This window comes from Micropterus salmoides, unplaced genomic scaffold (assembly GCF_014851395.1).
Source record: "Micropterus salmoides isolate LMB-PRFRI ecotype aquatic unplaced genomic scaffold, ASM1485139v1 Ms_hic_scaffold_19, whole genome shotgun sequence".
In the NCBI taxonomy this organism is placed as follows: domain Eukaryota; kingdom Metazoa; phylum Chordata; class Actinopteri; order Centrarchiformes; family Centrarchidae; genus Micropterus; species Micropterus salmoides.
The window spans coordinates 3,567,765-3,594,886 of record NW_024041039.1 but is presented as its reverse complement, the minus strand read 5'-3'; the positions used below and the strand labels follow the sequence as shown (position 1 = coordinate 3,594,886).

The following is a 27,122-nucleotide window of genomic DNA, read 5'->3' as shown; positions in this document are numbered from 1 at the left end:
CTGCTTTATTTTGTTTTTAAATATTATCATTCTCTTGTATATTTACCTTTTAAAACGGGCTCCAGCTTTCATGTTGTTTCCTTTTTGTGTTCTGTATATGTAGGCTTAAAACTTATCTTTTTAATAAAGCTTTTAGTTAATGATATGATGAAGGCTTAGGGCTAGGATCTATTTTATTATTTCTTCTACATTTTATAATTATTTATTATCTTGTTGTTTCATCATTATGGATTTTTTTGTATTTTTTTTTGTATTTTATCATGTGCCTTTTTCGTGTCTCTGTATTTTGCGTACTGGGACCATGTCGTTGGTGATTTTACACTTTAAATAAACCTGACTTGACTTGAAATGTTTATTGTTTGTATTTTGGTTTCTTACAACCATCCTGAGAAAAAACTGCAAAAATATTGCGCAGCCTCGAGCTCCTTTGTGCAGCTTTACTTGACTTTAACACGGAAGTGTGTTGCATGAGTTTCTTATGATCCTTCTTCGCCATTCATTGCACACTTCTGTCAGTTTATGCATCGCTTTCATCCCGTTCGTTGATGTGAAACTTTACAAATTGTGTCTGCTGGACGTTTCTTCTGCGGCGCCGTTTATAAAGCGGGCCGAGTTGAAGCCAGGGAGGCAGCAGAGGGGAAATAAAACAAGGATTAACCCCGAGCTGTGATGACGGAGAAAGGCAGCGCTCCCGCGGCCCGGGCGGTGCTGCAGCAGTGTCTGAGCGCCAGGCTGCAGGTGAAACCCGCAGATGAACACTCAGAGGCTGAGTTTGTCCAGGTGAGAACACGTTGTGGTTTCATGATTATTTACTGTTAATGCACTACAGTGCTGTTCACTGCAATCAAAGTTATAAAAGTAAAATAAAACGAGTAAAAAAGGACACATTACATGGAAAACTAATTCTGAGAACTCACATTAACTAAAATAAAATGCTGAACTGGAATAACTTTGCATCTGTTTATTCTATATTTATTATTTATGTCAACTTTCAGTTCTTTTAAATTAAGACTGAAGACTTTTCTTTTTACCATTGCTTTTAATTAAATATTGATAACTTACACTGCACTGTAACTTTTACTGTCCTGTTTTCTTTTTCTTTGTTTTTAGCTTTTTATTATTTTCCATTTAACTCTTTTAACCCTGATTGTAACACTGTAACTTTTGTATTATTTTATGTTGCTTTTAAACTTTTACATATTTCCCTGTTGCTTTTTTGTTTTATGTTAAGCACTTTGAATTACCTTGTTGTTAAATTGTGCTATACAAATAAACTTGCCTTGCTCAGGCATCAGACGATCAGAGATCTTCGTTTTCAAATGTAAGATTGACGGAAGGCTTTTGAATTGAATGAATTGAGATGACCTGCATATGTATGATGATTTAAAAGAGAGACACACTTGTGTGTCATCGGCATAACAATAGTAAGAGATATGAAAGTATGAGACCACAGGGCAGCTCCTACACCGAACTTGTAATTTACGGCTGCTTATTTGTCCACATCACTGATGACTTGTTTTGCTGCTTGCAGATCGACAGAGGAATGGTGATCTACATCTGTTTCTTTAAAGGAGCCACAGACGACATCCTCCCCAAAATGGGTCAGTGACATTTTTGACCTACATATTTATCCTCAACACAAATATGTGTAGGAAGAGTTGTGAAAATCGGATCTTAAAGTCTGGGGATAACTCTGTTATTGTCAGTCTGCTGCAGCCATGACCCGGCCATCCACGCCTTTAAAGACACAAGACATGATCTTTGATTTTAGAACACATGCCCACAAAAACTAACTTCCATTACGGGTCAGACAGTGGAATCAGTTTAACTAATATCTGGGGATGAAAATCGACTCAAACTGAACTTTGAGGAAAATGGTGAAGCCGTGTGAAAGAAGGGGCATCAGTGTTTCTTTTGTTTGAGGAAACAGTCTTGTTTCCCTGTCACAAAAGCCTGATGAACATCTTTTACCGTCCTTTTATTGAACCGATAATGTCTTTTTCCTTGGTATCATGGTTTGGAAACTTGCCCTTAAAGAACAGAAACTCTCTGAGCCAAATGGTTAAATGGTCTAGTGGGCTGATTGGTGAGCCCCTGTGCACCAGAGAGTTAACAACGGATAACTGGCTCGAGTTTTAAATGACGACTCAAACCCCTTTGCAGTGAATTTCAGCTTCTCCCTTCTAGACGAAGGTTTATAGTTGCAGAGTGCAGAACAAAACTGTATAAAAACAGCTTTTGTTCCAGCAGCCATCACTCAGAAGAACAAGATGCACAGATGATACAGATGCAACGTTTATTTATTTAGTGATGATTGGAGTCTTGAGTGCTTTTATTTATTTTTATTATGTTTATCTACAACACGTCACAGATGGACGCTTGGTCAAAACCCCTTGGCGTCACTTTTTAACACCCTTTAGCGTTGTTTTTTAACATTTAGGCCAGCGCGGTCAAGTTAGCGACAAGAAATAGGCAACGCCTGGTTACATTTTCAAAATAAAAGTACTTGTCAACGTTGTGAAACGTCGCTATTTGGTTAGGTTTTGACACCAAACCTTCTGGGTTAGGTTTAGGAAAAGATTTTGGTTTAAAATAAATACGTAAATTACACAACTTACGTAACCTATGTAACTTAAATAAAAACATTCATTGTTGACTTTTTGTCAAAATAGTTTTTTGTTTCTGGCCAAACGTCAAACCACCTCCTTACTCAGACTTTGCTGTTTAATATCCCACACCTACCTTTAACGTTCATAAATGGCGTTAAAGGGTGTGGTGTCCGAACAATAATGCTGCGACGACGTGTTGAGAAGAAACCCGCTTGACACTGTTCTTGATCATAAATGTTTATGAAATCAAGGAGTTCAGCATCAATTACAAGCTCTGCAGCAGCTTGGAGAGAGACCCAGCCCGATGGCCACTCTGTCTTTCTGTACATCAAACATAGCTTATATAGGATATGTTTAGGTATCTGTTCGGTACCATAGAAGGGTTTGAGTCTGTAAAATAAAATATAGAAGGGTACAGTACTATTCTGAGGTAACAAAACAAGGGGTTAGAGGTCAAATTCTATAGAAGGGTTCAGTCCGTACATAACCACCAATCACTGCTCTCCCCTTAGGAGGTCACTGACCCTCTGTCCTGCTGCTACAGTGCTATTTTGAACTGTTATGAGTCAAATGCATAAATATTGGATACTACAAGGGCTTCCCCCAGTGCGTTACAAACTGGGAGTGAGAACAGTTTATCTACTGACTCACCCGCTGCAAAATAAATGTACCTATGGGTACAAATAAAGCAACCTGGACCTGAAAAGCCTCCCCTCGAGATGTAAACACTGTGTCGTCCCCTCTCTCCCGTCCAGTGTCCACACTGTTGAATCTGCGGCTCTCTGAGTCCGACTCGGGGAAGATGGTTTCGGTGTTGGAGCTTCCCGGCAGCCTGCTGATCGTCCCTCAGGCCACGCTGGGCGGGAAGGCCAAAGGCAGGGCCATGCAGTACCACAACAACATCGGCAAGGAGGACGGGCTGCGGCTCTACGGCGCCTTCGTTTCCCTGTGTGAGAAGGAGCTGACGGCTGCTTCGGCCGAAGTGACGGTGAAACACGGGACGTACGGAAACAGACAAGTCCTGAAGCTCGACACCAACGGACCCTACACGCATCTGATGGAGTTCTGAACTGCAGGGAAGGTGGAGGAATAAAAACTTTTAAATCACATGTCTAATGCTGTCACGGAGGTCGAAATGATCTCTTGATTAATGTCTAAATATCTACCAACAAGCCTGGAAATTCTAAGACTAATGTATTCTAATGATATTTGATTTATATGCATTCATCATAAAAACAAAATTACAAAATTTTGAATTTGGAATCTTTTTTTGTTTTGTGTATATAGTACAAAACGGTATTCTTAAATGTGCATGACAACAACACAAGATTTGTCTTTTGCATGAAGTGCTTAATCAACGGGGCGGCATGGAGGAAATCTGTGGCCTGTGGTTACACAAAAAAAGGCCTGAAATATTTAACTTTATATGTAATGAATCTAAAACATGTGAAAGTTTCACTTTTTGAACTAAATTACCAAAAAAGTTTTATCGGCCTTTGAAAAACCCATATTGGTCGACCACTTGTGTCCACATATTCTTGGCCATTCGGTGTATTTGGTAAATGAAGTTCACAGCCTGTCCTCCTGATAATAAAGTCTTTTCATCTTGCAAGAATGTTACAAGCTTGCAAAATAAAATGCACAGCACCAACTTAGTACGTTCCGAGATGACTATTTTCAAAATAAAGGTTTAAATCTCCACTTCCTGTGCTCGCTCTTGAATTGATTGCACTATTTTGTTATCTCTCACTTCTTTCCCTAGTTATTTACCCCACTGATGCCATATGTGCGAGTAGCTCTCTTACTGTATTGATGCTTTGTTGATGCTTGTATGTTGCTCTCAAATGTAAGTTGCTTTAGATAAAAACATCTGCCAAATGAGTAAATGTAAAAATGTAGTTTTTAACTTTTTTGGGGGCAAATATCTTATTTATGTTCAAATATATTCATACGTTGATAAATATTTAACATTATATACAACATACTGTATTTGGTGTTTAATGTGAGACCAGATTTGCAAAACTGTGATATTTAACAGCAATAATGACTGAAACTGATGAACAAAATATTTATATAATATACTTTAAATTTAGTATGCGTTTTTGTTTGTAGTTGCACATTTTGTAAAAGCACTAATTTACAAAGCCTTTTAGGGTGCAGAAATAAACAGCACTCAGTAAACTTAGACCTTTTGATTCAACCAAGATGATCTTTTGGGATAAAAAAAAAAGTTTTCACAAGCAACAGGAATGAGGAAAATATAAATAGTTAAACTGTTCAACAAGGGATTAAAACACATCAACCTTTAAAAAAATATTTGAAATATGGTCTTCACTATTTTTTGTGAAAGTGTTTCTGTTATTTTGTCCACCTTGTCTCCTCCAGACCAGCAGGCGGCGCTCAGCTGTTTTTCAGGGTGCGGAAATAAACAGCACTCAGTAAACTCGGGTTACAGCAGCTTTTACAACCTGCGTCCGTCAAGCGAGCAGCAAGTGGCAGCAGTCACACTTCCGTTTAATGGATTTTACCGCCAAAATAAAATAATTGTAAATGAATGCTTTTACAAAATTGTTTAAAGTATGTTATTGTAAATATTTTGTTGTGTTGATGGTAAGATGACAAACTCTTCACTCCTTTCAAAATGGCACTAAGTTAAACTCAGTAGCTCTCATTACTTGGGTTATTCAGTTAAGGATTTTTATCATAACACTATGATTACATCTTTATAACACTCTTTATTCATTCCTGCTATTTATCCTTACACTTAATCAGAATGAGGTCTACTGCCAGGTACATGTTCACATTCGAGGCATTTGCCTTGGTATGTATTGATGCTTAACTACACATGAACATAAATATAGAATTATAAATATAGAAAAAGTAAAGGGATGTAACAATGTTTTTACAAAATAATACAATACTACCATAATGTTAATACAAAAAATGCAAAATGCAGCATAATTAACGATGTGCAAAGAATCACAATACCATAATACAACTCTATATTTCTATTTATCATTACACTTATGTTGATACTGTAAATATCCATATTTATTGTCATTTATTATTATATTCTTAGATTTTCTGTGTTCTCTACTTACCAACTTTTACTATTATTACTATTCTCTTTTATGCCTCGCAAGTATCTGTAACAAAGAATTTCCCCTCAAGGATCAATAAAGTATTCTGATTCTGAATCTGATATTTGCCGCCTCAAGTTACGAGCTAAATTTAAACCTTTATTTTGAAAATGCTCATACCGGAACGTCCTAAGTTGGTGCTGCTAGCTTAAATGAGCACACCACCTAGAGCCACATTTAGCCGTTAGTTTGAGCTAAAATATACTTCTTTACAGCATTTGTGTGTACATTTAGACGAAGTAAAATAAATTAAGTTGTTTATGAAGAGTTCAGTCGAAAAATATCCCGTTGAAAGTTGAGTTTTTTGTTGAAAGTGGGCGACGGTGTAACGAGGATTTGTGTTTACCGGACGCAAAATGTTCTAAGGTGGGAAACTGTTTTCAGTTGTGAAACTTCAGGTGTTTTCGTGATAATTTGTTGTTTGGAAACGGTATTTTTATCGTATCAGAGTCTAAGTGCATGTGTCTTTCACAGAGACTTTATAATAGTGGGGATTATTTTCATTATTAGTCAATCTAGCTAGCTGTTTATTCTTTCAATTAATCTGTTGATTATTTTTTACACATTACAACAATAATGACTAAATGTTCGTCACGTTAAGGCGTTAAGTGATGTCTTGAATTTTGCCTAAAATTGGATTAAAGTTGGATTATATACTTACTAGCAGCAACACTGACAAGTTTAGCATTTTTTTTAATAATTAACAAATCATCAATTTGATAATTTAAGCTGTCGGCACTGCCATCAAATATCGCAAGGAGTTATCAATATGAACATATTTGGTGATTTGCAAGACAACTTTAGCTTTCTAACTATATATAAAACAATTAATTTAATGCAAAAATTGTTAGCAGTTATTTTTACATACTGTTTATGAATGAACTGATTAATCTCTGTAACATTAGATTGATTTTGCTTTTGAGTCCAAGAGTTCAAATCTCTCTCCTCTTCCCTTACAGATGCCTTCCTTTGACTTGCTGAATAGGGTGGAGCAGTTTGTGCTGACAAGAACGTTTCCTGCAGATGCATCAAAGAGTTCAAAGAAAGTCACCAGAGCTGCCAGCAAACACTTTATATATAAAGGTATTTTAAGAGCCCGAGAGAGATTTTTTCTTTCAGTGCAGAGCAGGTAAAGCCTCAACCCTCGATGTACAGTCCAGCGTCTCCCCTTTTATCACGTGAAGATAAAGTAATAAAACACAGTACAGCTGTTTTAATGCTTTTCAAACACACAAGTAGCCATTCAACATCTTTAATGTCCAACATGTCAGTATCTAAAATTGTTTGTTTTTGTTGTTGTTTGTTTTGGTACTTCACTACATGTTGTTTATGTGTTTCACCTGTTGCGTGTCTCCTCACTTAGTAAAACTAAAAAATGAAAATAGTTGACAGGTTTGAATAAATCTGCCGTTTTAGTTCCCCCCCCTGTGTTGTTGACTCCTAAGTTCCTGCCTCCGTCCTCCAGATGGCTGCCTGTGGCGTTCATATCGAGGCCGCCTCCTCCGCGTCGTCAGGAGCGACCAGGAAATGAGGGAGGTCCTGACCCGTTACCATGACAACAACAACCACGCTGGCCGGAGCCGGACGATAAAGGAGATAATGGTGAGACCGGGTGATATTATTGTACAACAGAACATTCACACACCGTGTTAGAGGCAACTCTTCCTCCTCTGTCTGTCCAGATGATGTATTACTGGGTTGGCGTGACGGAGGCGGTGAAGACCTGGATCACAGCTTGTGAGGTTTGTCAGAACCGATGTCCCGTCGATAAACCAGAACCACCTGTCCAGTTCTGCCTGGCCTACGGCTGCGATGCCTCCAGCTACGTTAACCCTGAGCTCAGCTTCCACAGGTCAGACACCGCATTTACAAAGTTGTTTAAAAACAACAATAGAGAATGTTTTTCTTGATGTGAAGGCTGTTATTATTACATGAAACAATGTTTTATGTTTAGATTCAGCTCTACATTGTCAGACTTGGCCAGAATTATAGTTTTTTATTTACCATTTTAGTTTTAAGAAAAAATAAACTAACATGTTCAACAGAATGTGAAGAGATATCTACCAGTTAGCCCAAACCCGTCCTGTGTTGTAATCTAAATGGGGGAATGGGTGAAGCCAATGCGGAAGTGTCTTAAGCTGGCGTTCTTTCTAACAGCCAGCAGGGGGCAGGTCCACTGGTTGGACAAAGAGAAGTGTGATTGTATAGAAGTGGCGTTTAGACCAAAGGAACTATACCCCGGAACTAGGAACCTTTGGAGGAAACTCACAAGGGACCAGGGTCTAAATTTAGTTCTAGGGTCTTTATTTTACCCCCAGAAAGTGACCTGAGATCGTGCATCGCCATTAAATGGATTGCTCAGAAATAGAATCAGAAGGAGCTTTATTGCCAAGTAGAGTTTGCTCCACCCTCTTGTTCAAATATGGTCACACCTGGCTCCAGTTTGAAACTGGAGGCTTCAACACAGTAGTCCACAAAGCAACGGGTGACACGTTGGCTACGTCCACTCCTTTTTACAGTCTATGGTCGTAATACTAATATGGTACTGCTATAATACTATGGTACAAAGTACTGCAGTACGTAGTACAAGGAGCGATAGGCCAGTAGTGCAGCTCAGGCCTTTCCCCAGTAGTTTCAGATGGAAATGTGTGCGAGCTCATTACGTTATACAAGCTCTCTTAGTTTCTTATACTCTGATAGATAAACAGAATAACTAAAAAAATGTCACATTATTTTCCTCATCGAACTGAAAAATACAACCGTACACCTTCTGAATACAAGTTCCTCTCTTTCACAAACTATTTATCTTGTTAACTCATCGTAGAACACACTTCATTCAAACTCGACAGGTTTCCAGGTTTCAGTGGAAGGTACAGCTGAGTGTCATCTGCATAACAATAATAGAAATGTGTATTTTATAAAAGTCGGCAGGACGTATGTAATGAGAATAAACCTCGTGTTACTCCACAGGCAGTCTTTCCTTTTGTTCAGCTTTGCCTCGGGTTCGAAAACAAAACTTGTCGTCTTCCGTCTTGCAGGTTTCCGAAGGAGGCAGAGCAACGGCGAAGGTGGCTGGTGGCGGCCCAAAGGGACGAAGGCTCGCTGCGAACAAAGTCCTGCCTCTGCTCCAGACACTTTGAGCCGTCCTGCTTCACGCTGAACGAGGAGGGTCAGCTGACGCTGTCACCAGACGCCATACCCTCCATCATCACTGTGACAGTGCAGGAGGACGAGGTGACAAAGAGCGCAGACGATGCAGATAGGCAGGAAATAAAAACAGCAAAACTCAAAATCTCTTTTCTCTGATCTTCTTGTTATATTTGCTTATGCTATACTAAAAACTTTGGTGCGCTCTAGTCTCGATTTTTGATATATTAATATATTTTGCCTTAAATGTTCTTTGTTAAATTCATTCCCTCAATTTCCCTCAAACTACTTATTTCATCCACTCAAATAAAGACTTTAAGGTACGTTCTGGTGCGGATGGGACTAAAAGGTCGTAGATAGAACAGGGAGAGAAGCCATGAAGGGCTTTAAAAGTAATCACTATACTTTTAAAGTCTACTCTAAAACATACTGAGAGCCAGTGTAATGAAGCTAAAACAGGGCTGATTGGTCATATTTCTTTGTTCTGGAGATCTGCAGTCTGGAGTCGATCGATAGATTTAAGCAAGTAAAAAGCTGTTGCAGTAATCCAGGCGAGATGATATAAAGGCGTGTAAAATGGTCTCAGTGTCCTTAAAAGTTAACGTTGATTGTATTTTTGATATATTTATAAGCTGGTAAAAACAGGATTGCACAAGGTGTGCTGCTCAAAACTTAAACTACTGTCAAACCAGACTAGGGATTCACTAGGGAACCAGCAGATGGCAGTATTTGCTTTGCCATTTGCTGGCAAAATATATGCATGTGTCTCATCTCAAGATCATAATAAAACTTCTATATTAATCCAAGTGGACTGTAGTACAGTTATCAAAAGGACATGGACAAATAAAAACAAGATTACGCTGGTTTATTTGAAAAACAAGGTGGTATCAGTATTATTTTAAGGGAATAAATCAAGCTGAGAGGAGAGGATTGTGAAATTCAGAAAACACAACAAGAGGATTTGTAAATCGTAACTGATCGAGTTATCAGACATTTTCTGTACTTGGCTCTGTAAAATAGTACCTGCATCTGTCTCCTTGGTTTTGCAGGCTGTCCCTTTAGATGAGGACTTCCTTCATCCCAACAGCCTGGAGGACCTCCTCTCTACAGCTGCAGAAACCACAGATGTGAACCCCTATGACCCGGCCTTCGATAGCTCCGAAACACACATGGGGCTGCAGGAACACCGGTACTCCCTCCCAGCTCCGGATCCTGACGCGAGGGCGGTCCCGACAGTGATGGAGGAAAAGAGGAGGAAGACCGTCATCGAGCCAAGCTTCGCAGTTTACAACCAGATCGCCAGGTAGTCACGTGACCCCCTGAGCGCTTCACTTTACAATTCTTTTAATTTAATTGAGCGCGTGTCTGCAGGTTTCTGAGCCACAAGGTCTTACCGATGCAAAGCAAGAAAAGCAGAGGGTCTTTAAGAAGAATGGCCAAGCGCTTCGGCCTAATAGGTGAGTGATAAAACACAGCGCCACTCATTTTATCTCCTTTAATCCTGAACCGGATTATGATCTAATGTAATCAAGCTTCATAAAAACATATCTCATTGTGTTTCAGACGGAGTACTGATGTACACGCGAGTCTCTCCTCCCCTCCGAGTGCCGCGCAACAGAGAGGAGGTTTGCATGATTTAGGCTACTCGCAGTGTGTTATGAGGTTGAAATGAATCCTGTACAAGCGTCTTAAAATTTGTGTGAGCACGATGTTTCCAACAAATATACCATCAAGCTGCGTTTGGTGAATATCTAGCAGCAGCTAAATTAATGTCTAAAAGTTTCATAATCCACTTATTGAGGACGGCTCCAATCAGACAGAATGCGTTTTTTGCAGTGAGGCTTTTTTTCATTTGTTTTCTACAGGCAGTGAGTGTTTTGTGGGCTGTTTATGCGTCCTGGGCTCCTCGCGTTTTGGCGTTCTGCTGCGCATTGCGTCTTCGAAGGAGACTCTGAGTGCAAAAATGTGGGAAAAAACTCTGAGCAGAGAAGTTCCGACATTAGTGTTGTAGTCAAAACTACCCAAACCGAGACCGAGTCAAGACCAAGACCAGAGTTTATCGAGACAGAGACAAGACTTTTAGTGGCTGAGACCAAGTCAAGACCAAGACCAGAGTTTATCGAGACAGAGACAAGACTTTTAGTGGCTGAGACCAAGTCAAGACCAAGACCAGAGTTTATCGAGACAGAGACAAGACTTTTAGTGGCTGAGACCAAGTCAAGACCAAGACCAGTTCCCCACATTACATGACACACAATAAAATGTGGAATGAGATCACAGGTACTTCTCAGATTGATCTGAAAGATCCACATTCCCATTAAAACACCCACATACAAACACTAAGAGCTGAAATCAACGTAAGCATTGCAATCGCCAGGAGGGCTGACAGTCGTTAACGGGAACACACATTTGTAATCAGGGTTACTGGTTGCATTTGAAGCTATAAGTTTTACATCCAATCAAAGTTAGGATGTTAACAAATAAATCAGATAATGCAAAAGCAATTTATTGATATTCCCAAAGTTATGGTCTTGACTGGTCTTGAAATAAAATCCCGAGTCCTCAATGTCCGAGACCGAGACGAGGCCGAGTACAAATTTGGTCGAGACTAAGACCATCAAAAAGTGGTGTTAAGTCTCAAGACCAAGACCGGTCTCGAGTACTAAAACACTAGCCGACGTCATTCGTGTTTTTTTTTTTTCTATTGTCCAATCAAATGAATGGAGAGACGGGCCCTCAGTTGTGGTGGCGGACGTTTTCAGTTGCTTGGATTGTCCGGAGACTGTGACAAACTGTCCCGACTCATCTTAAAATAAGACTTGAACCGACCATCATTAAGACGAAGCTCCTGGACCAGCTGGTGGTCCGACCAGCGGTGTCTCCTCTTTCTGAGGGTCTCATGTGCCCACCCGGATCTCCCTTGCTCACCTCTCACCCTCAAACAGTGCCAGAGATTGTCAAATTTTTTTTTAAAGCAGATGTTTTTAGTAACAAAAGACTCAGACCTGTGAGTTGTGATCAGGTTTCTGCAAATATGACAGTTATGACTTAGCAGCAAAACAAAGATTACAGAGCGCTGGCGCCATAATCTTTGATTAGACTGACTGGAAAAAGAAACAAAAGAAACTGGTCTTTATTCAAATTCAACTGAGTTTTTTTTCCCGTTTTCAAACCTGCAAAACGCTTTCAGTCTGCTCGGGCCGTAGAAGGTTAAAGTACAAATTTGCAAGTGCAGCTACAAGGAGGGAGAAACCTGTTTGGTCGTCACATTTTAACAGCATAACTGTTAACTCTTGGGGAAATGGCATCCTTCACTCATTAAAATGTCAAATGCAGCACCATTTTAAATAAACAAGTAATAAATTACCACTTCTTTTATTAATTTATAAAGCCCAAAAGTGTTTAATCCAAATAACAAGTGTGTGTGTGTACCAACGCTGCCTTTTGATCCCAGGTGAACTCCATCCTGCAGCAGTTCCATGACAACCAGGGTCACTACGGCCAGGGAATCTGCCAGCGAGAGATCTCAAAGAGCTTCTACTGGTCCACCATGACCCGAGACCTGGCGCAGTGGATCTCCAGCTGCCACACCTGCCTCAACAGAACCAAGAGGAAGTGGCTCCGCTGCAGCGTCACCGGCTGCACCAACTGCTGCGGGCCGGTGGAGAGAGGCCTGGGCCTCACCTTCCATAAGTATGAGTCTTCTAGTTACCCTGCAGGATGAGCAGGGAGCGGCAGATACTGTGGTTCGATAGCTAACTAGCTGATATTTTCATAACAGAGAAACAGTCGGATTAAATACTGACTTTGCGATTAGAAACAGCCCAGAGCTAAAATCAAAAGCATACTCTTTTCTGACATTTATTCCTGTGTTCATTTCAGTTTTCTTTATAATATTATTATTTTCATTCTTAATAACTGCTGCAAGTTGTCTTTAACAAGTTTGTCAAGTCCACCAATTTAAATAGGCTACAGGTCGGTGTGCGCAGGATCTGACTGAGCATATAGATTACGAGAAGAGGTGTTTACAGCCAGCCGTCATGGGCTTCAAAATGCCAACCTGACCTGGCAGTAGAAATGAATATTAAATTATATATTGTGTCTATAAATATATATACTGTAAATGCAGTATAAACTAAATTCAGATCAATTGTTAGCATTAGCTCTATTGCTAACTATTTGCCGCTTCTCAACTACATCTAAACCAGTCATGTTTGCTTTAAATTGACCATTCTATTATATAACAAACAACTTCATGTATTTAACAATTATACAATTATGTTCATGCAGGTCACTCCAAACACCTAAACTCTACAAAATCTAATTCTTTAAGTTTGTCTTTGCTCAACAAACTCAAACCGCCTCCTTCCCCCAGGACTAAGCTCAGCGCCACGGGTGATCGGCTTTCTGATCTGATGCTCCTCGGATCTGAAATGCCCTCCCCGACCATCAGAGGGCACCTCAGACTACTGAGACTTTTAAAAAAGGACTAAAAACATTTCTTTTTAGCCGAACGTACGAGTTTTAATTAACCCTGCGAGCTGTTGCATTATCTATTTGTATTTTATATCGATGTCTTTACATTGCTTTTATGAACTTAACTGTAGCACTTTGAGATTTGCTTCAAATGTGAAGTGCAGTACAAATAAAAATTTATTATTATTAAAAAGTAAGAAAATAAAACATGAAACTATAATAGGTTTGTTGTTTTAGCAATTTCTCATAAACTTTTACTAAAACATAAACTATTCTTTAAAATTTAAATAAGCAAGAGAGTTTGAACTTTTAATATTTGACCCTTGCTAAATTTTTAATTTGTGAACACAAGCCATGTTTCCATTCAACTGTCATGTGAATTTTAAGCGGACTTGTAATAAAATGTTGCAAAGAGAAGGAAAAAAATAGTAAATTGCGAAATATGTGCGTTTCCATTAGCTGGTTTGAAGCGAATAAACCAGGCTACGGCGAGCGTAGTTACGTCAGTAGTTGAAGTTGGACATGGCTGCGATAAACAAGACGAAGGGGTTTCAAAGCAGAAAAAATGAACCTGAGGGCCACAGATCGTAGGAAAATGGAGAGAGGACCTCAGGAATGTGTTTCAAGCGGGCAAGTTGCTGCCAGCCATGTCTCCGCACGTTATGGGAAACAGCTGATCAGACTTGAGTTACAAGTTCGCTACGTCAGAACTTATTCGGCAAAAGTGTTTCCATCTCCCATTTAGCGCATTAACTCTTTTTCCACAAAGGTTTTGCCATTTCCATCAACCTTTTCTAATGCGATGCTTCAAAATGGGCTTAAAAAACCGTTGATGGAAACACAGCTACTGGATATCTTGATTTATTATTATTCAGTTAAGATAATATAAAGTTATTATTGCCACAGTTTACCGCTCACATGTACATGTTGCGTCAAAAACAAACCACCACTACCAAACTGGTCAAAACAGATTTGACTTTCTTTATTCACTGAAGACAAACAGGTTTTGCATTTTGAACCAGTCAACAAGGATCCTACAATTTGGCTTCCACTGGTTTAATTATGTCACTGTATTACGTTCAGGTTTCCTCTTCACAACACGGCCCAGCGGGCTCAGTGGCTGAAGGCTGTGGGTCGTCCCAGCTGGCATCCTCGGCTCCGTTCGTCTGTCTGTTCGATCCATTTCACCGAGGACTGCTTCGACCGCAGCGGGGAGAAAGTCACCCTCCGTCCAGATGCCGTTCCCACGCTGTTGGTCCACAGCGACTCAGCGGTAAGGCACAGGAGTTACTTACTGTACATCAGATGAAGAAGCAAAGTGACAGCAGCAGCAGCAGGAGTGCAGTCAGTACAACTGTACTGTTTTAAAAGCAGAAGTTTGAGTTGTGTCTTTCCTCCACAGACTCCTTCCAGAGGTCCGACCCAGCCTCCTGTGGGGGAGGAGGTATGTCCTAGGTGGTCACAAAATGATTCATGGCCCTTGGGAGTTGGACGATGCGTATTAATTAACTGTACTGTTTTTGTGTGAGCAGGCCTATTTTGCCAAGTACGATGCTGTGGAGCTCTACCTGAGCAAACGCACCTATCCTCCTAGACTGAGCTATGTAGAGAAGAACACCTTCAGGAGGTTCTGCAAGAAGTTTGCCATTAAAGGTTTGTACACTTTTTGAATAAATTAAGAGGGCAGTCAGCTCCTCCAGGAGCTCGTTTGTACCAAGTAGGGGAGAGCCGGGACGTTTGAACACTCTTCAGATTAACAACTCACATGGGTGTTCTGTCGATATCAGGTGCGTTTTTGTACAAATGTGGAACGACTTCGGTATTATTTGCCTAAGAATGGAAGTAGTGCATTTTTACTTTTGTCCCAAACGGTCAGATGAAAGAAATACAGCGGTAGCCTATAACTTTAAATTGTTTTTTATTCTCGATTATATTTAAAATGTCTGACATTGTCCTTAATATGTAATTGCAAACATATTATGTCCTTTATCTTAATAAAAAAAATTTATACTTTTTATACTTCATTTTTAAAACACATGGCTTTAAAATCAATGTGCATTTGGATTTTATTTCAGACCTTTCTAGCTCTAGGTCCATTCCTGCTTTGAATCATATTAAGTGATTTACAGTTAAGTATAATTTATTTATAACAGACTTTAACATAGCAAACTTCAGGATGTGCTAATGTACAAACTAATCTGTCAGATGGTCATGACAATGACACGTGAAACCATAAACGTGACAACTTGCGTCCCCTGGTTTCCCAGATGGCGAGCTCCACATGGTGAGAGGAGATCGGGTGCGTTTGGTTCTGAGGAACAGACAACAAGTTGAAGCCGCGCTGGTGGATTATCACAACGAGCTGAACCACCTCGACGTCAACAAGTGTCTCAGACTGCTCAACGAAAGGTGAGAGGGAATCTAATAAATTATCTTTGTCGAGATTAGATGAAACTTTATTGATCCTGCAAAAGTAAACCTCCTGGAACACCTGGTGGCTGATGCACCCGAACACATCATCACTTCAGTTTTATCACTTTAGTTTTAATGAAAGCTGAGCGAGGGCGCCGTCTCAAAATCATTTGGTAACGTATACTTGTCAGCGAGGGTATTTCCCCTGATTTAATAGGTTAAAATCTGTTACAGAAGCAGGGGCAGTAGTACTCCGTTAGTTAGTTAGTTCATTAAGTTCATAAAACATTTGTGACAGCGATATCACAGTATAATATAGGCTAATAAGCCCCAAATTATTACTGTATTACATGTCCTGTTTTTACGTTTTTATTCACAATAGACTGTGATCGATCCGCGGTCTAACATTACTAATCATGCTTATAATAAATTAGTACTCCGTGAGCTCTTTGCGATACAGATCAGAAGCGTTAAAGTGCTGCATAAACGTCTGTCAGTCATCGGAGTTTGATTTCCCCACGTGGGTCCTGATGATGCAGCATGGCAATCGCCAAAGCTGTCCAATCAACAAGTTACCTGTACGTCTGTGTAACGTCATGGGTTACTTCTCTTGGTTTGTTTGTAGACCTGCAGTGTGAACATGAACCGGACCAAAACTAAAATGCAACAGTGTTTTTTTTTCACTTGGCCCGGACTAAGAGAGGTGTGAAAGCACCCATAGATGTAAGAGCAAGTAATTTTGAACCATCCTGATACTCTTATGACTTGTGTTCAAGAAAAAAGTAAAATAAAGACATAGCGGCAAATTTTGGCATCATGTTGGTTTCATAAGGTTTCCAAGTTTGTTTGTTTTTCATAATTTAGAGGTGCAAATATTCAATATCATGCTGTTGTATTAATACTAGGGGTGTGACGAGATCTTGTGCCACGAGATCTCAGGAGCTTAAATTGTGACGAGATCTTGTCCGGTAAAAATCTGTCTCCAGCAATTTACATTTTTTCACATGCTGTCAAGCCACACATTCATTTTCTCACGCAGAGAAATACAAATGCACAACTGATAGAAAAGACTCACAGAACCAGTAAACTCACGTGTGTGTGGATTTGTGGTGAAGTCAGTTTCAGTTTCACATGCAACATAGAGGCTAAAACTGTGCCGGTTAAACGGTCTGAAGGGGACAGCGTTACTACCAGAGGATCAAAAACGTAACACACAGCAGAGTAAAAGGCAGGTGGACTTCTCATCAAACGATGACAGTAGTCTGGTAATATTCTGCCTTTTTTCTGGACATGTCAGAGAACACAGAAATGTGGGAGAGATTCTGAACGTGCAGAACGTTTTGAACATGAGCAGAAAATCTGCTGAAACACAGGAGCTGTTAAAGTCCAGGAATTTCTAACTGAATTAAAATTTAATCATTTATTATTGAGGTGAAAAGGTTACTTCCCCAAAAAAAGACATAAAGAGGAGGGAAGATTAAATCATGACTATTAAATAAGCTGATCTACAGGAGAAACAGATCTGAAAGCAGCACAGAATGACTGAGAGCTGCACGGACTTAGATTCTGTTATAGTTTTTGAAATGTCTCCTGCCACCTGAATTTTGTGTTTCTTTTTACATAAATAAAATAAAAAATCACCATAAACTGGTACAGAAAATCATCAGAATGCAGGAAGTAATGTATTAAATGCTCAAAATTTTCATATAATTCAGCATTAAAGATTTCTTAAAAATAGTGTTGAAATCTCGTCTCGTGGGTTAAGTGTCTCGTCACACCCCTACTTGATACCCAGCTCCTGACGTCTTGACAGATACTCCTGGAAAACCATGAGAGCGGATGTGGTGCAGTGGATCAACAGCTGCTCACAGTGCAGCAGCAAGAGGAGGAAGAAGCCAGAGAACCAGCCAGAACCAGGAGGATCAGAATCACAGACGTCACCGCAGATACCTGATGGTTTAGACAGGTGAGTGGGTTTCTGTCACAGGCTGAGTTCAGGGACAAATTTCTGAATTTGGTGAAGAAACTGTGCTTCAATCGTCAAGCGGGACTGAAAGTAATTTTTTTTAAAGTTGTAGTATTAGTGAACTTATTTACTTACTTATTCTCTGTCTCTCTTAACAGCAGTGATAAGGATGGCGATGGTTACAGCGACGATGACGAGCACGGTGGTGGGGTTGGCGATGAAGGTGTTGGGAGCGCTGGTGATGAAGAGAGGCAGCCGGCAACGAATTCAGAGGACAGAGCGGTACGTTTCACACACCCACAGACTTCACTACACTGCTACTCTATCTGGAATCTGTAAATGTGTCTGGAAGACAGATTACACTTTATTGTCATCATACTTGTGTACAATGAAACATAATCTAGTCAGCGGTGGATGCAGTACTCGGATCCTAAGTGAAAGTAGAAATACCATAGTTAAGAAGTAATTCAAAATGTTATTTAAGTGTAAGCAGGGTGTGATTTGCGGGAGGGGATGCGTGGGATTTATATTTCTTATTTCTTATTTATATTTTTATGATCAACGATACTTCACTAGTGATGCGACGGATCACAAAACTCACAGTTTGGATCGATCCGTAGTTTTGTCAGGGCTGGACGATATGGCCAAAAATGTTATCACAATAAAAAGTTTCATATCTTTCGATATCGATAATTATCACGATAGGTATCAAATAGTATTTTCTGCCAAGTTTTAAGGCTGATTTTTTACTCCTGAGTGAAAGTTCTTCAACTAGAACATTCAAAATAATAAGTAAAATTGAGTAAAACCTTTTTCAGAATAAACATCTTAATAATAAAAATTAAGTCCTAATTTGTGTATGATTCAAGTGAATAAAGTCAAACATTTATTGAATATTTATTGAACATTTGTTATATTGTTATTGAAAAAAATTATATTGCGATAATTATTGTTATTGTTTTATTGTCCAGCCCTAGTCAGGGTTAAATTTAATTTAAAATATGCTACTTTGGCCCTGAGGCTCCCTCTCTGTCTCTGTAGGTAATCCCCATTCCTCCATCTGATTGGTTACAAGTCACGAAAAATAGCCTGACAACAGCCACGAGACATTTGCTCCAGTGAGTTGGACTAAAGCTGCAATAAACTTCACAATCTGATAATCTGTTTCTATCATGACAAGCAGCGGCTACGGGGTTTTCACTTAATGACACCCGCCCGAGAGGGTCCAGTAAAGTAAATTACATGCGTCTATTTACTTTTTAATGGACACATGTAAAATGTTTTATACTTTCTGTGAATATAATCCAGTTAATCTTATTTCCATCCTGTATATACGCCTTATTTTGAAAACCGGACGTTGACACATGTGTTTCCTCCTCGCGCTAAATCCATCCAGTCTGACCCAGTTTGATAAATAATGTTGTATGTGGTTCTCGTACGGCGTAACATGAAGACTTCACAGCCTCTCTTCAGGCAGGACTCTCATACTGCAACACTTGTCTTTGTAAAGAGACAAACTGACCGGATAAAGTCTCTAACCCGCCTGTCAGCTCGCTCTGGGCCGCTTCAATGGATTTACCATAAAGGCTTTAATACGTGTGCACTCCAAATTTAGGTGCGGCTATCTTAATCGCCTTCTCAGAAACGAGTGACAGAAACACTCAAAGCGGGTCAGACCGTTTGTTGCCTTTTCTAAGAGGTCAGCCACAGATGGAGCGGATGTGCTCGGAGACGATTTAGCAGAACGGCATCTGCAAACGGCCATTTTTGCGTCTTTCTCATTCCGATTAATTTCAGTGGCCGAACATTCGGTGCATCCCTAATTGCAATCAATCCACAGCATTTTAATTTTTTTTTGATACTTTACATGCTACTGGGTAGATCAGTAGTATAGGACTGTGTATAATATAAGCACATCATGTTAAATATATCATGTTTCCACACCTGCACAGTACAGTACAGTAAATGTAGAGGGATAAAAAGTAAAATATTGATTTCATGAAATTCACAATTGTAATTTTAAGAACGCTAAAAAATGCTAAGCTACCTCTGAACACTCTTCCATCATTGGGAAAGATCCGGTTCACTTCACAGACTTAAACAAAGTGACTACCTGAAAACTTCAGTTGTCCGTTTACTCACTTCCTGTCTCTCTCAATCCTAGGCGAACCCTTTGTCCCCCCAGCCTCCAATCAACACTCACCCCAGAATTCCCATCCTACTTCACCTTAGAACTCCCATCAACATCCAGCCCAGAACGCCCATAATCCTCCAGCCAAGGACTCCTAACGCCGCCTTTGTCGCCAGAGTCTGGTCTGTCCAGAAAGGGACCACGTCACAGTCTGAAGTCCAGACGGAGACAAACAGCGCTGACGTTCAGCCTGAGAACCAGGCTCATGTAGAACCTCAGTTGGAGGAGCAAACGCAACATCAGGACCAGAAAAAAACAAGTGGCTCTCAGGGCAACTCTGCAACAAATCACCAAGTCACAGACCAGGACGTAACCAGACCTCTCGCAGACTCACATCCTCCACCTAAACCCCCATCAAAACCCAAACTTCCACAAGCCACAAGCAAAAAAAATCAACCTCCGAGTCAAAGCAGAGGGCTAAAGACCCAGACCGTAATAACCTTAACGACCCGTGGCCGTGGCAGCGTCCAGCGCCCGGCGAAGAGGAAGCGAGGCCTGGAGGCAGGCTCGTCGGCTAAGAAGAGCTCCAGCTGTGGCCTGGAGCCTGTGGTGGCCCCGAGCACCAAACCGTGGCCCGTCTTCACCATCGCTGGGTCGGCCCCTGAACAAACAGCCAAACCCCCCCCTGAGGTGGACAGGTAGGACATGCAGTCCAAGTGACCCTGAGTTCTTTTAACCATCTTTATTTAAAACTGTTTACTTAAGGAATGTGTCTTAGACGTAGTTGTAGTAGTTACACTGCACATGTATTGACAACTCTATATGTGGGTGAGATCAGCCCCGCCCCCTTTCGGAGGCCCAGGAGACTAGAGGCCCGGACGGTGATCCAGCAGTGCAGTAATGCGAAGGTTAAGACAAAACCGGCCCTGGATGGGGCCGACGCTCAGTGGGCTGAGGTGGGTGTGTTTCTTTATCCGTTCGTTCTTTTGTTCATTTGTCTTAAATAGATTTAAAACATGAGATTTCACATCTTAGCATCTGAGTTGCCTATAAACTAGCTCAAATATTTCAGCATCTGCTGGGTGGATGATAAGTTTGGCTCCTCAGGTTGGATTATAATAACTTTGGCATTTACATGACCTTTATTTGATAGTGATGGTAGAGATGGGAAAAGTAAATGAGGACCCCTGGCTGGAGAGGTTGTGGTTAAGGAGTGGAGCAGACCACCAGCCGGCCCGTGCCATATTTTAAATGCTAAATGCTTTTGACAATACTTAGCGAACGCCATGCTAACATGAGTATTTTAGCCAACTAACATGCAAAACTCCTGAATGATTAGTTTCTTTCTCATGTGCAGTTAGCACCTTGCACCTCGCACTTACCTGTTTTATCATGTCGTACTTTGAGATTTGCTTAAATATAGTGCATTACAAATTTAAAATATATATATATGACAGATGTTGGGAAAGTTGTGAATCTCATGTAACATTCATACAGTGATGGCAGTGGCTGACTAAAAATAGAAACGCATAGAGAGCATGACAGAGATGGGGACTCGAGTTAGAGACTCGGATTCGAGTCCGACTTAAGCCGCACACACAGTGTCTGCAGACTCGACTTGAGACTCGTCCTCGAAAGTCTTCGGGACTCGTGAACAATGTTTATTTTTAGGAAACGTCTGATGAGCGTGCTGTTTTCTCCTCCCTGCGTTACCTATAACCTGCCTACGTAACACGTAGTATCAGCTGCTGCAGCACGTAAGAGAGGACAACAAACGCCGGCAGCTGCTGAGCCATTCATCTTAAACTTTGGCTTTTAAAACTTCAGACAACAAGATCCAAACAAGGAAGCGCTGAACTCAAAACAGTTTGTACGAATAGTTTGTTATGAAAAGATGAATGAGCGTTTGTTTACTTACCAAACTTGTGGTGGTCGATTAACGTAATCATTTACGTCGCGCTAGCTGCCATCACGTTAATTGTTAACGCCATGTCTTTAGTTAGTTGTATGAAAAAGCTGTACATGATGCACACAGATATTTACTGTGTCTCTGTCGTCAGATCCAGGAGGGGCTGGTTGTGTATGTGTGCTTCTTCCACGGAGCCACTGAGGACGTCACTTATGAGATGGGTAAGACGTACGGCTGAACGATTTTGAAAGAATATCTAATTGCGATTATTTTGACTGATATTGCAGCACGATTTTCCGTATCAAAGGGTGTGATAATCTTTACATTTTATTCATTTAGCTGACGCTTTTATCCAAAGTGCTATACATGTCAGAGGGTCTCTCACACCAAAGGCATGCGTCTTATCCATTGTGCCACCACCACCCATCTTTACATAACTATTTTCATTTTCATTAAAAAACATATTTGAATGATTCTGTTGTGATTTTTATGGAAGCCCTAAGTGGCCAAAAATTTAAACATTTTATTGTTTTTCCGTAATAACAGGATCATTTTCTCAAGATAATGAAACAATAGTCATACTTGTACAGGGGTCAGCAAGTAATTTTGGTATCGGGCCATGCTTGTTTGGGGGAGCTTTAAAAGTGGTGGGCAGGGAGTACAACACAATCAATCTAAGGGTTGTGTGTTGGATCTACACATTGGGTCAATTTTGTTTTATCCCAGGGCTCAACATTAAACTTGTTTGCAACTGGGCCAGTGGGTTTGAAACAAAGACAATTTTTACTGACTCTCCCTCCAAAAGTTATTTATTAGCGTTACAACAAAACCAAAGACTTGTCAGTTATGTTATACTGTTAACATGTTTAATCGTTTATTAAATACATCCTGGATATTAAAAAATAAACTAAAATGTAAAATTAAATTATGTAAAAAGTTTAATTTTAAAAGAAAACATACTAACAGCAGTGTTTCCCATACGTTCATTTATTTGTGGCGGCCCACTACAATATCAACGCTGACCGGCACATTAATTATCGTTTTTTTTTTTTGTAGTAGGCCTGTTTAAAATCGTATTTGATTTGCAGTGCGACGTAGCACACTCACATAGCACATCCTCTCGCTCGTCACTCTCTCGCTCTCTCTCCCTCATAAACACGGCTGCACAAATATGTCCAACACAACGCTGTCGCAACCAACGCAGCTTTCTGGTCTATTTTCCTCTAAATAGGACCATAATTTACTAAATTAGCACCATGCTGTGTTGAAGAACCATGGTGCTTCTTCAACCACTCGTCCCGTAACTACAAATCTGAATTGGCCAACCGTGTGCACCAAGAGCTGCAAAACAACTGTAGATGGTGCAAGTTCAAAAGTCCTGACATTATTTTTTACTGGCCCAGGCCGTCGGGCCACGTTTTATTGTCGAGCCCTGTATCCTTATTATCAAATTAATTATGAGACTGTTTCACATGCTCGCATTAAACCGTGTGCGGGAGTAGGGCTGATAGAAAAACGTCTATCGTTAACAATTATGCTCTATTGTTTATTTCGTTGTGAAGCAACTGTGCAGGTGTCACTGCACACTCTTAATAATTGCCAAGTAATGCATGTATGCAAAGTGATATTTAGATGTGATTTAGTAAAGGACAGTTAGCGTGTTCTCGCGTTGCTGCAGGAGATGCTCCTTATTTTAAATACAATAAAAAATAAAAATTAAGATCTTAGGTTCAGCAGCGTCTTTTCTACGTTTGTAGTGGGCAAGAAATTAGCTTTCACTATCACAAAATCTGTTAAATTTAGCATGAAGAATATTAGGAAGGTAATGCCTAAATTAATTTTCTCGGCTGGTGATGTGAACTTCATTTATCTTTCTGCGTACTGCTACCATATCGCATTTCTGAGAATCTGTTGTACTTGGTGAATATATTTCCTCATTTAACTCTTCATAAATTAATCTAAACTTAATCTGTGTGAAGCACCATGTAGCATTTAGACCAAGTATCAGAATAAATCCAGCCTCTTTGTCTTTTTCTGTGATCCTCAACAGCCAGAAGTCTGATGACCACCAAACTTTTCCGAAAAGACACCGGGCACACAGTTTCCGTTCTCGACCTTCCCGGCAGCGTTTTATTTATCCCCCAGGACTCCCTGCTCGGGAAGCCGTTGCCCAAGAGAAGGGTGCAGTACAAGGGGGGTTGTGAGCTGTGGTGGGGCGCCCAGCTCTTCTCAAACCTGGTGTCCGCGTGCAGGGAGCTCATGTCGGGCTCGGTGAAGTGCACGAAGGCAGGCGTGAAGGTGGAGCAGGGAGTCTACGGACAGAAACAAGAGATCGTCCTGAACTCTCCGGAGCCGCTGACGCTCCTGCTGGAGTTCTGACCTGAACAGTGTGGTGCGACGAGAAAACTCCCGCAGATGGATTTACATTTACGCTATTATGGGAAACCTCTCCCCGGATCGATCAAAGGAACCAGAGGAAGTCAACTCAGAAACTAATAATCTGTTGTGCATTTCTGTTTCCAATTCAACAGCATCTGAAGAAGTTTAAAGATTAGGCAAAGCAGATTGATGAAAACGATTTTAAAAAAGGACAGCGACATTTGAAAGGCAGCTTTCAGGGGAGGAAACGACGTTTCTTTGTCAACCATCTGCTGACTGATGGTTATTTATTTCTGCTTTTGAACATAGTGAAATGAATCCATCAACAAATCCCTCTTTTAGTCCCTCGCTAGCTAATCAGGAAGCCGACAACAAAGGCCAACTTCTTTTTCAGTATTTGCAAACAACAAGAAATGTCATCCAAATTAAGATAGTAGAGTTACCTCCTTGATTTGTGAACGAAGCTATCCACAGTCTGTGTTTCAGCCCTGCAACCTCTGGCCTGACGGTTCGTTGACGAGTTCTGACCCCGGAGCAGGGACTACACCTTGAACTCAGCTGAAGTTTAGGACCAAATGCAGGTCCAGTTTCACAAAGGGTTCCTGGTCCCCTGGGGAAAGTGGCTGAGTAGTGCTTCTGGTACTGGTTTCCTAGTCTCATCTTCATCCTCACATACTAAACTCTTTCCAACTCGACGTCTGACCAAGTTCGGTCAGTAAATTTGCAAGTGAACATTTTTTTTTCCTCCCAAGTGCTGTTCCAACAGATTTTTGTTTTTCTGTGTCAAGTCTGCCTTTTCTCAAGAATTATTGATTTTATTAATTAACGTAAAAGCATTACTGTTTTCATCAGCGTCTCCAAAATATGTACAGAAACGCTCATTTGCTGCACCTGAACGATAAATTTGGTGTTATTCTATATTTTTCTTATAGTCAACAAATCCCATAAAAAGACCAAAACCAACGATATGACAGTGTGTCTCAGTGCTTTGTGACTTCCTGTCTGTGGCTTTCAGCTCCAAACTCATTGGTTCCTTCTGAAGATGTAAATCTTTAAAAAATAACTCACAGATAAATAGTTTTAAAAAAAGGCTCAGTAGTTTCCTAAAACAGCTGCTGGCTTTTATGAAACAAACAGGAGGAAATAGTGCAGTTTTGGGGGACTATTTTCAGCGGCGGATAAATCCACATGTGCTGTAGTGAGTTTTCAGGGCAGCAGGACGGTGTACGTGGGACTGAGTCAGAATAAACTACAGTGTGTGTTCGTGGTGATGAAGGAACATGTGACCCAGTGCAGCAGTGAGGCTCACTGATGGGTTTTTAATAGTTTCTGGACAACAATGGAGGAAGACGAGACATCAGGCTGTGAGACACACACAGGACTCCGGATTCAGTTATTGTGGATTTGTTGAGGAGAAGAAAAATATAGAATATATACTATCACACATCCACATACTCTAAGTGAGACACATCATCACTGATTTTGTTGACAGCTATAAAAACATGCCAGTATATTCTGATCGTTGTGAGGACATTATCTTTTGTTCATATTGTTTATTCTGTATAGTATAGAAAATAAATCTTGATATTAAATAACTTGTAAATTGTAAAAAAGAAAAGTGAAAAAGTGTACATTGGCATTCGTTTGAGTATTTAATAACTACATTGTTTTGTTTGTACTCTTATGAATCTTTTGTCACACAAGTACCTCCGTGATATGAGTTCATCAGCAAAGTGAAGTTAAATTGCTTAGCAAGCAAAATATATTTGCCTGTGTTTAATAAAAATAACGCATGCTATCTTAAGTAAAACCTGTTCTGCATGTAAATTGATGTAGATATATTTTATCAGGTTACAGTAAACAATCTCTGAAAGTCATCACTGCACAAAGTTTATTCAGGAAAACTTTAAAAGGGCCAAAAAATATGAAAACATTTGGAAATATAGCACACAACATTTACTGACTTATTACCAACTGATGTAGTTAAGACGGGTACACAGTTAACAAGTATGTCACTTCTTTTTATTAAAGGAGACCTATTAAACTGCTTTCCAGACCTATATTATAGTTCTGTGACTCCTGTACGGCAGCTTTGCATGATTCAAAGTTCAAAAAAATGTTTTTATTTCTTATACTGACTCTTCATGTAGGCCTTCATTTCAGCCTCTGTGTGAAACAAGCTGTAGATGCTCCTGTCTCTTTAAGGCCCCCCCTCTGGAAGCCCACTGTCTTCTGATTGGCCAAGACCTGAAGCATGTTACCAGGCTGTTGTTGTCGCTGGGTAGCACAAGCTGAGTGTTGCCATGCCGTTGCTATGGGAATAAATTACCATATAAATCTGAGGTTTTTTTGCTCACAGGGATTTCTTTTAAATACTTTAACATAATTTTTTAAAGCTTTGACCATGTTTAACATGAACATCCATCATTATAACATCGTAGATAAGTCATAAAATGTGGAAAAGCATAATAGGTCTCCTTTAAAACAGCTCTTTTTAATTAACACCAAGGGCACCACTGAGGGTTCAATTTGACTGTGACAAACTTCAGCCATGTTTTTTGATCACGTTCAGCGACATGCACCATCATGGAACGCTTTGAGGTCGGAAGTCATAAATTTCAACTTGGAAGTTTCAAGCAGTTTGGAACGCAGCCTTGAAGCAGAGCAGTTAAATACAGGACTGCATCAGACTGTACCAAGTGTCTGCCATATCACGGGGGAGGCTGGGATTTCTAGTTTATAGATGTAGTTTTTTTTTTTTAGAGCAGTGTTTTTAAAGTCTGAGACTTTGGGCCTCAACTTGGAACTAACTTGGAAAAAGGCACCCCAACAGTTTACTTGCTTAGTTCCTGGATCCCTATTAGATCATGATTATTTTAATTGATCCATAGACACTGAACAGTTGAGGCAAGGTCTCCTAATATTGCTGTCTGACTTAACAATATACGGTATT

At 40.2% G+C, this 27,122-nt stretch overlaps 2 protein-coding genes across 3 annotated transcripts; both read left to right on the top strand.

The window, feature by feature from the left end:
• The first annotated feature begins 472 nt into the window (after positions 1–472).
• LOC119910971 (D-aminoacyl-tRNA deacylase 2-like) lies at positions 473–4,310 on the top strand. The gene is made up of 3 exons (XM_038729843.1): positions 473–780; positions 1,532–1,601; positions 3,365–4,310. The coding sequence occupies exons 1-3, from the start codon at positions 670–672 to the stop codon at positions 3,676–3,678; spliced, it is 495 nt and encodes a 164-aa protein (XP_038585771.1). The 5' UTR covers positions 473–669; the 3' UTR covers positions 3,679–4,310.
• A 1,587-nt stretch (positions 4,311–5,897) lies between these two features.
• On the top strand, positions 5,898–25,973 carry LOC119910165. 2 transcript variants are annotated; one of them, XM_038728601.1, is made up of 19 exons: positions 5,898–6,115; positions 6,709–6,832; positions 7,215–7,351; positions 7,432–7,601; positions 8,788–8,983; positions 9,946–10,199; positions 10,268–10,353; positions 10,460–10,521; positions 12,351–12,589; positions 14,456–14,645; positions 14,775–14,816; positions 14,905–15,025; positions 15,640–15,781; positions 17,598–17,750; positions 17,912–18,032; positions 19,915–20,579; positions 20,720–20,837; positions 21,942–22,011; positions 23,841–25,973. In XM_038728601.1, the coding sequence occupies exons 2-19, from the start codon at positions 6,709–6,711 to the stop codon at positions 24,167–24,169; spliced, it is 3,219 nt and encodes a 1,072-aa protein (XP_038584529.1). In that variant the 5' UTR covers positions 5,898–6,115; the 3' UTR covers positions 24,170–25,973. The 2 variants fall into 2 exon arrangements, with proteins under 2 accessions (XP_038584529.1, XP_038584528.1); XM_038728600.1 differs by having other exon boundaries at positions 17,909–18,032.
• The last annotated feature ends 1,149 nt before the right edge of the window (positions 25,974–27,122 follow it).

Bases quoted from the DNA above. Each gene is read 5' to 3' on its own strand.
- LOC119910971 (XM_038729843.1), top strand. From the start codon at position 670: ATGACGGAGAAAGGCAGCGCTCCCGCGGCCCGGGCGGTGCTGCAGCAG. The intron at 781-1,531 runs GTGAGAACACGT...TGCTGCTTGCAG, and splicing joins CAGAGGCTGAGTTTGTCCAG to ATCGACAGAGGAATGGTGAT. The intron at 1,602-3,364 runs GTCAGTGACATT...TCTCCCGTCCAG, and splicing joins CGACATCCTCCCCAAAATGG to TGTCCACACTGTTGAATCTG.
- LOC119910165 (XM_038728600.1), top strand. From the start codon at position 6,709: ATGCCTTCCTTTGACTTGCTGAATAGGGTGGAGCAGTTTGTGCTGACA. The intron at 6,833-7,214 runs GTATTTTAAGAG...TCCGTCCTCCAG, and splicing joins CAAACACTTTATATATAAAG to ATGGCTGCCTGTGGCGTTCA. The intron at 7,602-8,787 runs GTCAGACACCGC...TCCGTCTTGCAG, and splicing joins CCTGAGCTCAGCTTCCACAG to GTTTCCGAAGGAGGCAGAGC.